The sequence below is a fragment of the Notamacropus eugenii genome, chromosome 7 (genome assembly GCF_028372415.1).
Source record: "Notamacropus eugenii isolate mMacEug1 chromosome 7, mMacEug1.pri_v2, whole genome shotgun sequence".
Classification (NCBI taxonomy): Eukaryota; Metazoa; Chordata; class Mammalia; order Diprotodontia; family Macropodidae; genus Notamacropus; species Notamacropus eugenii.
The window spans coordinates 155,134,903-155,152,907 of record NC_092878.1 but is presented as its reverse complement, the minus strand read 5'-3'; the positions used below and the strand labels follow the sequence as shown (position 1 = coordinate 155,152,907).

Below are 18,005 nucleotides of genomic sequence, written 5' to 3'. Positions count from 1 at the left end.
GTAGCAGATCATTTTTTTGTGTATGTATTATGTTTTGTTGTTATATGATTTCTCTCATTCATTTTAGTTCTGCTGCACAGCATGACCATAGTGAAAATGTATTCAACAGGAATGTATGTGTAGATCCTATGTAGAACTGTATGCTGTCTCAGGGAGGGAGGGGGGGAAATCTAAGTTTTATGGTAGTGATTGTAGAACACCAAAAATATATATGTATATATATATATATGTATACACACACACACACACACACATATATTAAAAAACAAAACAAAAACAAAGCAAGCCTCTGACTTGCCCCTTCCCTAGAAACGGGTCTTTCCATGGAAGGTTGATGGGCTCTTTGTATCCATGGCGTAGCACATCAGACATTCACGCTACTGGTACTGACAACTGGGTTCAACTTTCTGGGGCAAAAGCTCCACGAGGGTGTTTACTAATGAAGTCCTGTGAATGATGACACCCAACATGGTGTGCAGCAAGGGGAGAGGACATCTGTGTATCTCTACTTCAGCTGATAAACCTGCATTAAAACGCATGCACACAAACACACCATGAACACGCGTCAGTCTGAAATAAGCCTTCGTTTATTGACTAACTTACAGTACAGTGATTTGATATTTTCAGCTGGTAATTACATGTGGTAATGTGTTACGTCAGAGAAGACAGAACTCCCCGCTTCCAGACACCATCTCCCAGTCCTGGGCTAATTACTTTTCAGAAACTTGATTGTTTCTCCTGGTAAACTACGTGACTGTCATCCTGAGAAGAGGTGCAGCAAGGGGGAGAGGAGAGCACAAGCACTTGGATTCACCTGGACAGGTGTACAGCAGCTTGGGTGAAGCACAAAACTTTGGAGCTGGCAGCTGGGAATGGGTTGAGTGAAGGAGTGAATTAAAAGAGTAAACCAGAAAATACTGCCACAGTGTGAAGAGGAAAACAGCTTTGTCCACGACCCTTCCTAGGACAGATTCAGCCTGTGCTTCACGGAAGCGAGGCACCGCACCACTAGCTTTGGGACATGTGCACGCACCTGTGCTTGCGGAGGGGTGGACGGACGGACAGGAGGGAAGGACAAAAGCATGCCTTGCCCGGGAGGTGCTCCCTAGCCGACAGCGGGCAGGCAAATGGACGCACGGAGGGCTCGCCTGCTCGGCCATCACTCCGTGCTCTGGACGTGCAGGCTGTTCGTTTTACACCAGGGCTGTGCGTTTCTAGAGTTCAGGCACCTTGAAGAGGAAGTGAAGACCCCTCCAATCGACAGCACTGCTTCTTTACCATGTAAATTCACCAGGCACCAACGTTAGGCATCATAAGGCTTAAGGACCACAACATTTATACTGAGAAAACCGGCCTCTGCTGACAGCCAGAACCTTGTCAGTCTGGACTCCCACCCTCCTCACGGGTCCCTGCTTTGGTGAGCGTCTGGTTGCAGTCGTCAGTACTCTGCTACTACAGCCTTCAAACTAGGAGTTCTGCATCAGGGTTCTCCACTCACAGAGAACAAAACCTTTGTCTAAGTTATAAAAACAAGGTTAACTGAATAAAACTGAAGAGTAGCTGGGTTAGGCTCGCTCTCCCCATCAAGCGGTGTGGGCAGACAGAATAAAGATCCAACTTTCATTCAGATCCTAGACAGCATGAACAAAAATGTAGACGTGTGGTTTATTCCATAATCCCAAACTGAATCTTCTCTTTTCTAAACAGTCAGCTAGGGAATTTTTCTTCAAAGCTATTAAACCCCACCCCACCCCCACAAAAAAAAAAAAAAGTTTTCCTAGACAAAGCTGCTGATAAAACTCTGGATTCCATGTCCAAGATAGGTGTGCAAATGAAATGCTACTTGCTTCATCCTGAAAATAAAGCCATAAGAAAACATTCTGAACCTTTATCAAATTAAGGAGGAAACAAACTGCTTAAAACTTTACCAATAAAAGTGAAAACTGGGTAGGTGCACCTACCTCCCCGAGCTGTTGTAAGGATCAAATGAGATCATATTTGTAAAGCGCTTAGCCAAGTGCCTGGCATACACTGTCACTACAGAAATGCTAACTACTATTAGTGATGGTTAGCATGAGGTTAGATATCCCTTGGGAGAAATTTGGGCAGAAAACGTTTTATGTACTGACTAAAACTTAAGAGTTTTAGCAAACAATACTAACAGTGAGGCTTCCTTATAAAATGCAATTTTTGGGAAAAAAAAAAAAAAGATTTAAGTAGATTTCAAGACCAAAAATCTCTTGTGCCACAGACTTGATCCAGACGTTGACAATTCCCAGAGGCTATCCCAATGGAGCCTCAAGAAGACTCCTCTTGGCCTGCCAGCTGTGGTTCCTGACCACTCAGCCACATCTCTCCCCATGCCCTGAGCACCTGAGACATCACTTTTCTGTCCAACATTAATCCATGCTTTTTCCTAAACCCTGGGCATGGATCCTTCTGGAAGATTAAAAGGCACGGACAAGAATCACAGAAGGTAAAAATGGTTGCAATCTCCACCTATGAAGGAAGCGTTCACACTGCAGAGATCACAAACATCCACAGACATGACATAAACATGATACAGCCCCTACAAGGTTGCCAAGACAAAACAAGTTATGCAACCACAACTCATAACATTACTTGGCAATAAAGCATCTGTGAAAGTGTTCTGATGTGGCTCTGCCCTAACATCACATTTCAAATTAATTATCAGTGGTGAGTGTTCTGAGCTCAAAGAGGAGATTTTTCACCTTGCTGCAAATTTATAGACCCTCCTCCCCGCCAGTCAAGATTATGTTACCAAAAGAAAATATTCTCACACTCAGGGATGTTAAATTTACCTTGTTATGTGGATCCAATGATGTTCCTGGCAACTCTATTTTCCTTTTGGACAAGAATTCAGGAACAACTCAATATACCGATGCTCTGAGGAGCAGCCAAAAATAACAAAGCACTGGTTAAAAGGCGGAGACAAAGAGATCAGGATTTCCCACTGCTCAGCCGCCAACCTAGACCTGCCTAAGACTCTGCTCTGGATGAGCAACACATTGTACTTAATTCTGAGGATGCTTATCAATTTACTTGTCTCCCCCTAAATCCAACATAAGCTCCTTGAGGTTCTACCCTTATGTTCTCAGCACCATCTTTTCTATTAAGAACAGCATACTTAACATACCTGAATGTGCCCAGAAGCCTTTTGGCAAATATGATATAATGTCAGTGGGCTTATTCAATCAATAAATATAGATTAGGTTTTCCTCTCCACCAAGGTCTAGCTAGTAAATTTATAAAGTGAAAGATTAGATATGAAAACTTTCTGGTGCAAAAAATTAGTCAATTATAAGGATTGTTAATAAAAACTGCTACATATATAAATCCTGTCCCAATTTGGTAATGACTGTATTCGTAAAGCACTTTCACTTCAAGAATAAGTGCACAACTGCCATGAGGTTCAAAAATAAATTTTTAAAGTCAGTCCCCCAATAAAGTCAGTCCCAAAGGATATGAGCAAACAGTTCTCAAAAGAATAAACTATTAATCATGTGAAAGATCATTCCAAATCTCTAATAAAAGACACACAAATAAAAACAAATTTGTTTTCACCTCACATACAGCAGATTGACAAAGATTACCAAAAATGTTCATGGGATTAGAGGGGCTGTTGAGATGGTCCGATCCATCTGGAGGGACACTGGGAATTAGACCCTGTTACCTAGAGAATGCACTAGTATGTCTCTCCCAAGGAGGACAAAGGTAAAAAGGACCCCAAATAGTCTTTTGTTTTGGGTAGCGAAGGACTGAACAAAGGCTGGGAAATGGCTAAAAACATTTAGGTATATGTCATACATGCCCCTAACAGCACACTGCTAAGCTCCAAAAGTGAGACAGCATGGGCCGCCCAAGGCAGGGCCACTGTCCACATGGCCACGCTGACTCCAAAGCAAGGGTCACATGGCCATGCTGACCATGCCTGGCGGGGCGGGAGAGCTGAGAAGGTGACCTCTGCTGGGAAGGGGGCTCACAGGGGAAGGGTAGGGGGGCCTAGGTGGGTACATAGTACAAGAGGCACTCCCACCTCCTGCCATGTTTCCAGGGATGATGGCTAGGGAGGTGTCTCTATTTTAACATGATGGTGACCTATAAAAAAAAATCATTATCAACACCACAAATATTTAAGTAAACCTCCAGGCCTGTAAAAACTTCAACAGGCTGAATATAATGCGATTTTGAACCCCATTAAGTAAAGCTTTGAAAGCACAATTTATTTCGTGCTATTATCAACAGGAGAACAGTTTTCCAAATAAGCCACGAAGCTTGGGGAAGGGCAGAGAACCCTTCTGAGCCCTGCCCCCACACCCCCACAAAGCACAGAGAGCAGCCCAGACCTCTCTGGCAGCACGCACGGGAACATCACTTACGCACGTGGGACCGATCCTTGCCCATCGCTGCCAGGGCATCCTCATGGGTCTCGAAGTGCACGTCGGCCTCGCCTGTGGCTTTCCCACTAGAGCTGTATTCCATGGTGATCCGAACAGGCTTCAGTGGAGCAAAAAACTATGTGGAAAAGAGACACCAGAAAGCTAGCATCTGTTCATCCACCATGCTGTCTTGCTGTCCCTCATGGCTCCCACGCACACTCTACTCTCAACAAGTTGCAGTATCTCACCCATCAGCCCTCCTGCCCCTGCTGCTCAAAGTCAAAACTCCAGGCTGTGCTCCCTCTCAAGTTCAACAGTGCTGAATGCACCATACCCCCAATGTAAACTGCAAGCAGAAAGCAGGACCAGAAAACCTTTTGAAGTTGTATGATACCCCCCCACAGACACATACACTGTAAAGTGAAAACCCTGCACATGCCAATCCATGACACGCTCAAACCAAACAGAACAACTTCTGTGCATTTGTAGGACATTGCTACCAACTGGCTTTCTTAGCGATAACTGTGTATTCCCTTGACCTCTCTGGACCTAGACTCCTCATTCATAAAAAGGAAAATGAGGAGGTTTGACTAGAAAAGTTCTAGGCTGAGATTCTGTAGTCAAACAACAACACCTCTCATCATTCTTCAGCAACCATAAAATGCAGATCTAATGCAAACTGGTCACACCTTTGCCCTCAGTTACTGACTTGCATAGAGCCCAGGGCTTAGAATTGGGAAGACCTGAGTTCAAATCCAGTCTTAGACACTAACTGGGTGACCCTGTGCATTCACTCTTAAGCTGTATGCCTCAGTTTGCTCATCTGTAAAACAGGGACGGGAATAGGCCCTACCTCTTGGGGTTGTTTTGAGGATCAAATGGGATAAAATTATAAATTCTTTCCAAACCTTAACGCACCATGTAAATGCTGGCTCAATTTTCAATGGAACACCCTCTCCCTATATCCTCCTTGTCCTTCTTAGTTTTTATTTGTCCCTCAGGACTCCTCCCGAACTACCTCTTTCTCCCAATGTGACTTCCAGTCCCTGGACTCCACGGCTCCTGCTTGAGTTTTCCTGGCCTCGTGACTGCCCATGTCTGATGGCTCCCCAAACCCCACCCCAAAGCCCTGCTTTTATTCACACACCATGATCCCCAAAGACCAACCTTCTCTCTTTCTTGAGCTCAGGACAGTCACAATTGTCCTCTTAGGTCTTTCTGCCCCCTCCAGACCAGGTCCCACAAGGTTGTGGGTTGTGGGCTCTCCTCTCCTTTTTCTCTCTCCCTTGGTAATTCCACTTACTTTATGGTTCAGTTATCATCCACTCCTGCCCTTTTCTTCAACCCTGACCCCTCCTCCCAACTCATCTCAAAGTCAAAATAAGAAAAATGGATGCCTTGAAAACCTACTTTCCAGCTACAGAAAATTAAAACAACTTCCTCCTCGGGGTCCTTTAGGACATATGCCCACGAGGGCAGCACCTGATGTCTTATCTAACAAAAGTCTCAGTGAGCACTGCTGCTCAGTCCTACAAAAGTCTGACAGGTCTTACTGCCACATACATTTATAATGTCTTGAGCATTAGCTTGGAACGGCAGTCCTCGCATGTGAACAAAATGCAATGAAGGCATTGTTCCAAAATCAGCAGCCTCAGGAGTCTTCTCAGGTGCCTCCTTAGGTAATTCTGGGGGGGAAACAAACTCCCAGAGTCATTTCAGGACATAAGTACATCAACTATGCACCCCCCACAAAACCCCACAAACTGGCTGTACACAGGTCCAGAAGCCCCGGGCCACAGACTTAGGCTGGAAGAGATCTAAGACGTGAGATTTCACATAAAAATCCCCCAAATCTGCTAAACGTGACTAGGTGTAAGGGACACTGAGCACCAGAGAAGGAAACAGGGTGTCTCAATGCGCCACAGCCTGCCAAAAACCACTTGTGTGCCAGGACGGTTCAGGTACAGTTGCCTTTTGGAGGTCACCATGTAAGTCAATGAACTTGGCACACGCCAGCCACTTCAGGGCCACCTCTCTGGTATGGGTGACAACAGGCTGCTGGCTCTGAGCTAAGGCTAAGGAAGACAGCACTTTCTGGCATACAGACAACGGAAAAAGTTGGACAGAAAGAGCCATAAAACAGCAGCAAAAGAGTGGATATGTTCACTCCTAGAGAGGAGGTAAAATGCTCATCTCAGCCTACCTAAGCTCCTCCCACTCGCTTTTTAGTGAAAGAACTCAAGAGTGTGGCCAGGAGTCCAGGGGAGCAGAGAGCCTGGAGAATCCTTTCATTATCCCCTGTGAGCATCCAGATTTGCCCTGTATGAAAGTATGTACTGGCATCCTGGCAGGGGGTGCACAAGCACCAAACATGTCCCAGTCATGTACAGACTATGGAGACCCACAAGATCCCTAACACTCACCCATCTCCTTTTCATTCTCAAACGTTGTGATGGGTCGGAGCTCCTCATTCCCCTCAGGCTCTTCAAAGTTCAATTCTGGTTCAGTCCCATACTTGGCCATAGAAGGTGCTTTCTTTCCTTTGTGAGACCCAACGTGTGTTCGGACTTCATTCCTTCTGCTCGGGAAGATTTCTATGTACCTGATTCAAAAGTCCACAGGAGCATGTACACGTAAACACCAGACGCTTCACCTGGAACCTCATGCTTTGAGGGGGGTGGGGTGGGGATCAGGAGCACAAGGGAACAGGGGAAAGCCCTGCCAAGGGAGGTCATCAGGACCCAAGCCACCAGCGGGCCACATCCCACAGCCCCAAGGTTGGTCCGGCTTTGATGGCACCAAGACTTCTGGGACACACACTACATATAAACACTGGCAAGAACAAGCCAAACACAAACGTCCAATCAGCAGAGCCTGCATGTCACTGGAGACCCAGAGGCAGTGAGTGCAGCCATCTGGGCTGGGAAGGGTTGGCTCTGGGATCGCTGGGGCTGCACTAGCGGCAGGTGGGGAGGAGGCAGGTGATGCTACAGTAGTAGCACAACTGGGAAGGGCTGGGGACCAGGACATCTGTGGTTCCCTTCTCTTCTTCTCAATCAGTCCCAGGTGTTTATTAAACAAAATAAAAACCCACCCAGTGCAATTGTCTAATGACATTTTAAAAATACATGACTAAGCAGAGGTCAGGCAGGGCATAGAAGTCACCACCCTCTCTGGCTGCTGCAGCGAGCCACAATACCCACCCTCTCCTCTCCACCTGGTCAGACAGAGGCCAACTCTCAGGACTGGGGTTCCCAGCTGCCACAGGGGAGGTTATCTCCCTCCTCACGTCCCAGGGTCAGCTCTCCCTTGCCCACTGGCCCATCCAGAGCTCATACTTCCCTGTCTGGGAAGAACTGCAAATCTGAGAGGGTTTGGGGCCAGCCTATCTCTGACCCTGGGGGATCACGAGAAGGGAAAGCTCAGGAGATGTTAAGTCCAGTGTCCCTAATGGCAGCTCCCTTTCCACCACTGATGTTTTTTGGACTTCTAATTACAAGAGGCCATACAGCGCTCAGGTAGGGCCTTGGATTGGCCAGAGGCCTGGGTTCTGCCTGTGACCCCAGACAATTCAGCCAACCTCCGTGGGCCTTGGCTTTCTCATCTGTTTGATAAGTACGATTGGACTCGATGACCTCTAGGTCCTGTCCAGTTCTAAATCTACACTCATCATACAGATTCCCAGCGTGAGGTTCTACAAAGGGTTACTTGGGGCAGCCTATACCTGTCCTTCCTCTTCTGAGGTCTGCAACAAAATTCAGTAAACAGGAAAAAAACAAGTTAGAATGAAAAAAATGTAAATAAAAATCAAAAGGTCACACAGTCAAACACTTCTACTGATAAGGACCAAAAGCCTTCCACACCGAATAGCTAGCATTTATACAGTATTTTAAGGTTTGCAAAAAATACATACTATTGAAGTTGACCCTCACAACAGTGGGAGGTAGAGGTTATTATTCCTATTTCACAGCTGAGGAAACTAAGGCAGACAGGGATCAAATGACTTGCCTAGGGTCAAACAGTCTGCAGGATTTGAACTCAGATCCTCCTGGCTCCAGACCACCTGCCTTCCTGGCTTTGTACTTCCATATTATTTTACAGCCCTAAAGGAGCTCTGTGAAAAGCCAACAACCAGCTAGTTGTATATAGACCCTGACAGACACATGCTCTCATGCACGTCCTCCCCACTGGGCCATGACCCCACTCACTCACCGGTTTCCAATTTCTTCCTTGTGTTTCAGCAGAGCTTGATTGGCCATTTCTGGTTCTTCAAACTGCACATAGGCTTCCCCTGTTTTCCTTCTCCCTCGGTGGTCCATAACAAATGTTATGTCAACTATATTCAGACCTGAGAACCAAGAAATTATTCCAATCTACACCGCCCCTAAGCCATGTATAAAAAAAAAAAAATTCACCTACGTCACTTTGCCTCTCTACTGCCTTCACTTGTGGATCTGTATGATTTGATCATTCGATGGACATTAATTAAGCCCGTGCTGTGTGCCTACCCTATGACAGGATACAACATTACTACAGGAATTTTGGAAAAGCCAGCCCAAACTAGCCATTGTCTGATGGAAGAGGGTGACTCAAGGGACAGCTTGCCCTCATTTCACCACAAGGTTACAGTGGGGAATTAGTGGAGATTAATTTTGCCTGGCCATGGTCATGTGTTACAGAATTGTTTTTAATGGTGGAAGGAGAATGACAAGCCATAGCAATGTCCAGAAGAAGAAAAGAAGGAAGGGTCACTGGAGCATCTCAAAAGGCTCGCAGAAGGAAACAGGAGGGTAAGAAAAAGACAAGGACAGACAGGATGTTATCTGAATTGAAAGTGCTGAATTTTTAAAAAATGTGACCAGTGCCTTCATGGACAATCCTCTTGTTCTGAGTACACGGAAATGCTCACGTTAGTGACTTCGCAATTACTAAAGAGCAATCATTTAAACCAAAAACAAACCAAATCCAAACCTCACCTCCAATGGAGGAGAGACAAGCTAGGGTGGGGACACCCAGGGGGCTCTGCCCCAACAGGGCAGCCCAGCCTGGGAAACAGGAAAACCTAGACCCCAAGACACAAGACCTGCTATTGGAACCCCAGGTCTGAGACTTCAGGACCCTGCAACTTTGAGCAAGTCTCTTCACTGCCTTCACTTCCTCGTTTGTAAACTGAAGACATTGGACTAAGCAATTTAAAGGTCCTTCCACCTCTCCATGCTAAGCCTTCTGTCTCCCCTTCTCATCTCTCCCTTGTCAAGCCAACAGCAGGGAGACACTGCAGCTGTCCCAATTCAAGGTAACTGAAAAAGCGAGTCTTATACAAGAAATAAATAAAGGTGAAACTATTATACAAAAACAAAAAAAAAAACAAAAAAAACCCAACAAGGTCAATACTTGAGCAAAAACAAGGTAAAGATAAAACAGGGCGAGCTACTTCTGAATTACAAAATGTCAGACAGAGTCAAGCACCAAATATTCTCAGTCCTTCTCTGCCTAACACAGGGCACTCTCAAATCATGACTTTTCATATCAGACTTCTTCTAAAAAATGTAGTTAAAAATTAACAAGTTCTACATGAATCTCTGGGGCTCATTCAGAACCTCCTGAAATCTCCTGGTATCTTAATGTCATAATTAGAATTATCAGTCGTACATTATTAGTAGTTTCAAAGGACTGGACACAACAGCTGTAAAACTGTGAGTGAGAACACAGGTGAACACAATTTCTTCCCTAACTGAAACTAACAGAAAAACCCATTCCCATAGAAAACGACTGCATGAATTAAAACAACGACGAGGTCACACTATCTGCTCACCAGACCGACAGAGAGGACCAAAAAGGAAATGACAATAATGGGTAACCATGGGGGGACAGGCGCCTATACGCTATGAGGAGACCTGCAAGGAGGGAAAGTCACTGAGCTGTACCCCAACCTCTGGCCTGGGGACATCCCTTAATGAGTACACAAAGGGAGCAAAGTAACAAAGGCCTGAGGTACAGCAGGACTTGTCACTGAAGCAAAAAGCTAGAAACAGTGGGTGCCCATTAATTAGAGAGTGGCTGGACAAACTGAGGGATGTGAACAGAACAGTGCTCCTACACCACAGGCTGACCCAGAAAATCCCAGGAGGACTTGGACCATGGCAGAGCAAACTGAGCAGAGCCAGAACTAAGGCCCACATTGGGGCATAAAAGGCAGCCTTGAGCATGACTCAGGCTCCTACCTCGGGTAGAGGGATCAGGACGGGAGTGCAGGGAGCATGAGACTCACAATTTTAGGCACTGCCAGCATAGGACTTTGCTTTCAGTAACCATACTTTTTTTGTTAAATAGGGTTTCTATTTTGGGGGAGGGGGAACAGAGAATGAAAAGCTGTAATAACAATTTAAAAAAAACCCACCCAGCTTTACAATGAGAACAAGCAATATTTCCAAAGGAAAACAAAATCAATCAATGCTCTAAAAGCAACTGAAATAGCAGGTATGATTTCTCCTAATGAAAACAAGCTATTCATGTAGGAGAAGGCTTAGCTGAGGCATGAGTGGGGAAGGCAGACCGTGAAGACAAAGCCCTAGACATGAGGTATGGACTCGGCACCTGCAAAGAACTCCACAATGTCCTTCTCGCTGCAGCTGTAAGGAAGTCCTCTCAAACGAACCACTCCATCATTCACCGCGGGGCTGGACTTGGCCTGCAGACTCTTCATTAAGGCGTCCACGTCTTCATTGTTTATTTCATAAACTACATGGGAAAAATGCCAGCAGAGATACAGAAACACTTACCACCCACAAGGCAAGTAGCCACTGATGCTCTACACATCACAGAACTCCAAGATCGATGTTCTGAACTGCAGCTGCTCTGGTGGTCATGGGCATCCACCCACTTTTAAAGTTTTAAAAAGGAAACTAAACTAAAATTTGACAGTTACCAAGACAGGAATATTTGTCTCTTATACATTAATTTCTCCTCTAAGAATGACCTAAGCTTTCAAGTAGGGATAAAAAAAACCCCCCAAATATTCTACCTAGTAACATATATAATAAACACAGAGGGAAGAAAATACTTTTTGTAATATTCCAAAATTTCCAGGTCTCAGTGTTTTACAAAGATAAAGGCACCAAGAAAACAAACCAAAGTCATCAGGGAGGGGACAAAGAACATGGCTTACAACACAGTCAACTTCACAGTCAGAAACACCTGGGTTCAAGGCCCACTTCTGACACAGACTGACATGACTCTAGGAAGGTCACTAATGTCTCAGGACCCTGGACAGCTCTCTAAAAAGGAGCAGAGCAGATGTCACTGGGGAGTTCCTCACCAGGAATTGCCCCTTTCTACCAATGGAATTATAGGTCAGGTCTGAAAGGAAAAAAAAATCATAAACATCATCGATGACTCCAAAAATAAGCTAGTGACTGAGCCATCATGACAATATTAAAAATGGTTTATTTAGAGTAAATCCTCTTATGAATTCCTGCTAAACTTTCCTTTTCTCCTCTTCCTTTATAATTAACTACTGGATTATGGCAAAACCTCTAGGAAAAAAAAAGAGACACCAGTTCCGGTGCCTGCTCCGAGGAAGGCTCATTCTTTCCTGGGCCTTGCTTTTCCCCTGCTGTAAAGCGTCCTAGTGACCAGCACGGGAAGGTCACCCAAGAAGAGGTCGGTGAAGACACCTCAGAAGGTCACAGCCAGGGCAGATCTCCCCTACCTTCTACATAGCGCTGGCCCATGTACAGGTGGTGTTTCTCTAAGGCCTTCTTTACATCCTGCTCCGACTCCAGTTCAACTAATGCATCTCCCCTGCGCTTCCCATCTCTGTTTAAGAGAAAATGGATCCCGTGCTCACCATTTCGGATTCTACAGTCTAAAAAGGAGACCAAAGAAGAGAAAGTAAGAAAAAGTCCAAATAAAATCTACCATTCACTTCATCTCTATGCCTATCCCCATTCCCCATGCACAGTTCCAACTCCCAACCGCGTTTGAGCCAAAATAACAACTGCCTTCCTCTCATGAACTGGACACACTGCAAAGACCTGTGACTCCTAACGTGTGGGTTCCACCTCCAGCCTCTGGCTTTAGGAAATAGTTCCATTAACTGTCATGGCCAAAAGAATCCATGTCTACCCAGGGGATGGGGAGTGTGCCCCTCTAGTCCTTGGACAAGAAACAAAGTCACTCAACAGAAGTAGTAATAATGAAATAGTAAACTTCAAACATTTATTAAGTGCTCCTCCTCATTAAGGTGAAGTAGCTGAGATCCCGACAGGATGTACCAGAGCTGATTACACTTGGCTGACTTGGCCTCCAACAACCTGGGCTGTTTCCGAAGCACCTGAGGAGGGGCAGGAAGCAAGGCACAGGAGGCTGCCCTGTCCCGAACACCACGTTACTGAAGGTTTGCAAAGAGCCCCAGATGCTCATGTGCTCTCAGAGGAACTCAGTGAGCAAGCAAACCTAGGCACACCATCTCTGACTGAGGGGAAAGGAATCCAAGTAAAATGCTTTCCTGGCTGACCCCGACTTGGAGTGTTAATTCCCAATCACTTAAAGAAGCTCAAACATTTCCTTCCTCTCCTCAGATGCTTTCAAATACCTCTTCCAAATCATCTCCCTTATAGTTTACCTGCTTTCTCCCATTACCAAGAAAACCTATTCATTTTTTGTAATGGGGCAGTTAGGTGGTACAGGGACAGAGCACCAGCCCTGGAGTCAGGATGACCTGAATACATATCCAGCCTCACACACTTACTAGCTGTGTGACCCTGGGCAAGTCACTCAACCCCAATTGCCTCCAAAAACAGAAAAGAGTAAAATATAATTTTTTTGGGTAATGTAGCAACTTGAAGACAAGAACTGTTAGAATAGCTTATTATAATGTTTAATTAGCACAATTACATGAATGTCAGTTTTAATATATTCAATAAAATCTTCAAAGCATTTTTAAGGAAGCACCTTCTTAAAAGTAGTGCATTCTTCTTAAAAGGACAATGAGAAACTATGGTCCAAATGAAAAGATCTGAACACAAAAGAAAACTTTATGGTGGAAACATCTTACAGAAATTTTATGCTACTTGGCAATAATCTAGTCCTCTCATGACATGCTGCATACAAGAAGCATTCTCTGGAGCCTAAATGATCACTCTCTTCAGGTGTGTAGGTATATTTTGTATGTGTGAACCCCAAATCTAGAAAAATAAAAGAAAATGCAGTAAAAACTAATTTACGTATTGTCTTTCTATCAGAAATCTAAATGGACACTTGACAACTTCAGCAAAGATAGTGAGATCTTTGTGGATGCTGCTGAAAAAGCAGCTTCTGGTGTTCAAAAAAAAAAAGGTTCCACTACGTTCCTCCAGCCAGGAGGGACCAAAAACTCTGAAATGAGCCAACAGAAACAAGCATGAGAAGTCGGTTGTGTCCAATGCTCTCCCTGCACACACCTGCATAAGCTCCAAACATCCCATCTCTTAACAAGTGTTTGACAAAGAAAAAGTATTGCTTCACATTCTAATTCTCTGAAAACTGATGACTATATAGCACACAAGATAATTCTTAATAGGTGCATATTATTACAGAGAACACCATCTTCCCCCATGTACTATGTTAGTGTGTAATGGCATGTGTCAATGTATGTCTAGGATTTATGTGGTTTTATTTTTAATGGTACAATCTCAATGGAGAAGCTATCTAATGAAACAAACTATGTCTTTAAAACAGGTGTAAAATATACCAGAGAAAAATTTAAGCACGTCTTCCACAGTGCAGGACCATGGCAGTCCTTGGGCTCGAATGAGATAGACATCGTCCTCCTCCTCTGCTAACTCGGGTGAAGTCGGGTCATACTCAGGGAGTGGTGGGAGGTCTTGCAGATAAGTATTAGAATCCTTCAAAGAGAAAGGGAAAAAGGACAGGACATTTCTCATTTATCTCTTTATATGAACATTTTTGGAAATCAAAGATCAGAGACGGAATTAAGGTGGCAGCACCCAGAACTGATCCCTCCCTGCCCTTTCACCATCTGCTGCACAGGAAGACACAGATGACCTGAATTTCACTCCAGACTGTTTGAGAATGAATAGCTTACCACCTTTTAGGAGGTGCAGTGGATGGAGCATTGGCACTGGAGTCAGAAGGACCTGAGTTCAAATCCGACCTCTTACTAGGTGTGTGACTGGGGCAAGTCTCTGTGTGTGTCTCTCTCTCTCACACTCTCTCTCTATCACTCTCTCTATCTCTCTCTCTTTCCTGATGGGCCTGGTATTTCAGCAAATTAATGGAAACACGGGTAAGAGTCACTGAAGGGCAAGAATGTGTGTGTCACACCTGCACAGACAAGAAATACCTGCCTTCAAGAGACTTCTGATGTTTAAGGCACAGAAGGGTCTGGGATGAAGCAGAGCTTCGGTCAGTTACTGCACAGACAGTGTGCACTTACTATGTACAAGACCATTCTACAAAAATAACTGGGCCAGAGTCCTTCACCTCCAGGACACTGCCAGTGACAGGGACTGGCGATGTCACAGAACATGATCTGCACGCTGCGGGAAGCCAGCCCAGGCGACCCAACAGCAAAGTTCCAAGGAGTTTGAGCCCCAACTGATCCCAAGCCTAGATGGCCAGGGAACGCTCTTCCCTGCTCTTCCTTCCCCGCCGTTTGGCTTCCTCGTTTCTTACCCTCCTACAAGGGCCAGGCCCGTGAAGAGGAAGCAGTGGGGTGTCCTGGCAAGAACGCAGCGCTAGGACCTAACACTGAATCCCACTCCCAAGCTGTGCAACCTGGAGCCACTCATTTATCCTGGCTGGCGCTTGGCCTCAAGTGTCAAGTGGAGACACCTGATCCAACAGAATGAGCACTGGCCTTAGGGTCAGAAGACCTGGGTTCAAACCCTATCTCCAACGTTGAACTTGTGTGATCTTAGCAAGTCACTTAGCTGTTTTCTCACTTGCAAAATGAGGGAGATGCCCCAGAAATTCCTCTGGATCTGGACCTTGTAGGTCTGACCTGTGACCCCAGGCCCCTAAGCAGGGGCCGGGCTGCATGCACCCCTGGGCTCCGGGCCAGGTCGGCCCGGGGAGGCCTTCAGAAGCCCCCACGATCCCAGAAAGAGACCGGCTCCCGTGGGGCCTGACGCACCTGGACCTTGGCACACCGTCCGCGCAAACCGCGGCTCCCGGGGGGCGGGGCCCTTTGTCCCCGCTCCGGCCCAGGGCCCGGAAGGGCAGCCCGTGACCTTCGCCCCCGCTCCTGGCGCCCCGCCCCCCGCGGCCCCCAGCCCGGCGCGCCACGCCGGGGGAGCGGGACACGCGGGCGCGCTGGGGGGCGGAGGGGCCCCCGGAGAGCAGGGTGCGCGCGCACAGCCTCCCGCTCCCCGCACCCGGCCCTCCCCTCCCCCCATACCTGGCTGTAGCTGCGGCCTGGCGGCGGCGCGGCGGCGGGCACGGCGGGGGTCAGCAGGGGCCCGCGCAGGGCCTGGAAGGAGGCGGCGGCCGCTGCCACGGAGCCGGCCGGGGGCGGCCCCACCAGGCGGCCGGCCTGCAGGCTCCGCGTCTGCGCGGCGGCGGCGGCGGCCGCTCCGAGCAGCAGCAGCAGGCGGCGGCGGCCCGACACGCCCGCGGGGAAGGCGCCGGCCGCCGTGTAGAGCGGAAGGCAGGCGGCGCCCGTGCGCCGGCAGCTGCTGCAGTTGCAGCCGCAGCCTCGGAGCAGGGCCCCGAGCACCCAGCGGGTCCCAGCCATGGGCGGTGGGGCCGGCGCGGGCTCTAGGGGCGGCTGCGGCGGCAGCGGGAACTGCGAGGGAGCGGAATCCAGGGCCGGGCAGCGGGCGCCGGGCACATGCGCTGCGAAGCCTGGGGGGAGCTGGCGCGAGCGACTGAGCGGCGGGGCCCAGCGCGCGCGCGCCGGCCGCCCTGGCCCCGCCCCGAAGCCGCCTGGGGGCGGGGCCTGGGGGGCCCTGGCGCGAGTGCCGCTCACTGGGCCCGACGCGCGCGCACCCGCGCCGGCGCCGACCGCCCTGGTTCCGCCTCGGGGGCGGGGCCTGGAGAACCCGGCACGAGCGACTGAGCTTCGGGCCTGTCTCGCTTTGGCTTCGCCCCGGGGCGGGGCCGAGAATGGGAGGGGCGGCGCGAGGGCCCTAGAGGCAGCATCTTCCAGGCCTCCCCTTCGCTTGCAGGTGGCTAGAGCGAACGAAGGAAAATCCCGAGCTTTGGGGCTCTGCCTTTCAGCAACCAGTCAATCCGCGAGTGTTTAATAGGCGTTTCTCGCGTGCTATGCACTATGCTAGGCGCTGAGGGTGCCAGCACAAACGTGAAACGTGCAAGGATCGTGTATGCTAACAAATAGACTGAATATAGCGTTCATTGAGTGCGCACTCAGTGCAAGGCACTCTGCTCCGCCAGCAAGATCCGATTATCCGGAATGAAGCCGTGCCTAGCTGGATGCATCTTATATTGGAATGAATGAATAAACAGAACTTTTATTAATCCCTCGCTATAGGCAAAGGACCGTGCACCAAAAGCATGCATAGAAATCCGTACAGCATTCATACATCTGCGTATATCAACGCGCACATGCACAAAGGAGTTAACTTGCAAGGTAGTTTAGGAACGAAGAGCAGTTGTAGCCGCTGGAGGGCTCAGGAAAGGCTTCACTGCAAAAGACTGTGCCTGAGTTGTGCACCTTAGAGGAGGACTCTGCAGGGCAGAGGTCAGGAAGGATTCTAGGCGCTGAGATCACCCGGGGCCAAGATGGAGCATCGTGAGTGACGACCGGAGAGGACCAACCCAGCTGCATGTAGAAAGGGGAGATGGAGGAAGCCCCCAACTTTATTAGGGGCAGATAAGAAGTGAAGGAAACAAGTCCTGATTGCCCCAGCCGCTACTTTTCCTCGAACTAACTTGCATTCAAATACTTTGTATATGTTTGTGACACTTTTCAGTTATAATGTATCCATTTATACCTATACTTGTTTTCGCGAAAGTAAACACCTTGGAAATGACTTTGTTCTTTGTAGTATTTGTATCCCCGGTGTCTAGCGCAGAGTACTAGTTCTTATTTGGTTGCCTGATCCTCTTCCTATTTATTCTGTACGTGCTGATGTCCTTGTCTACCTCATTAAAGAAACTGTTGCCTTCTTTGTCCTTGATTACTCTAGGAATCGCACAGGGCCAGAGCAGCCCATTGTAGAGGTTTAATGAGTATTTGTTGATTGATAGAAGTGAGCTCTTGTATATGGATAATTATAGTTCACATTTATGTAATTTTATTATTATTGTTATCACATAATATATATGATTATATATTAATATATATCAATACATTACATGTTAATTATTAACATAATATCATTATCATATAAAGATGCACATTCTAAGTGAGGAGGAAGAGTCAGCCTTGAAACCAGTAAAACCTGGTTCAATGTCCTGGTCTGGCACACACCAGCCTGAGCAAATCATCAAACCTCTCAAGCCACTGGGCATCTCTCCAACACTTTAAATTATACAAAAGGTGCTAACCTTTACTGTACAGGGAGTTCCTCCCCTGGAAATTCCCTATCCTAACAAAATTGACATCTCTCTCCCTAGTACTATACATATTTTGCAACATGC

General features: G+C 47.3%; 1 protein-coding gene across 3 annotated transcripts; it reads right to left on the bottom strand.

Moving 5' to 3' along the window:
- Positions 1-569: 569 nt before the first annotated feature.
- On the bottom strand, positions 570-16,301 carry GRSF1 (G-rich RNA sequence binding factor 1). Of its 3 annotated transcripts, none has more exons than XM_072624446.1 (10): positions 15,802-16,301; positions 14,134-14,287; positions 12,112-12,267; positions 10,998-11,141; positions 8,613-8,748; positions 6,824-7,002; positions 5,964-6,085; positions 4,401-4,536; positions 2,823-2,907; positions 570-1,853 (listed from the first exon to the last, which is right to left on the bottom strand). In XM_072624446.1, the coding sequence occupies exons 1-9, from the start codon at positions 16,135-16,137 to the stop codon at positions 2,858-2,860; spliced, it is 1,413 nt and encodes a 470-aa protein (XP_072480547.1). In that variant the 5' UTR covers positions 16,138-16,301; the 3' UTR covers positions 570-1,853; positions 2,823-2,857. The 3 variants fall into 3 exon arrangements, with proteins under 3 accessions (XP_072480547.1, XP_072480545.1, XP_072480546.1); XM_072624444.1 differs by having other exon boundaries at positions 570-1,631; positions 15,802-16,248; XM_072624445.1 differs by lacking the exons at positions 570-1,853; positions 2,823-2,907 and adding an exon at positions 3,981-4,119 and having other exon boundaries at positions 15,802-16,249.
- Positions 16,302-18,005: the final 1,704 nt, after the last annotated feature.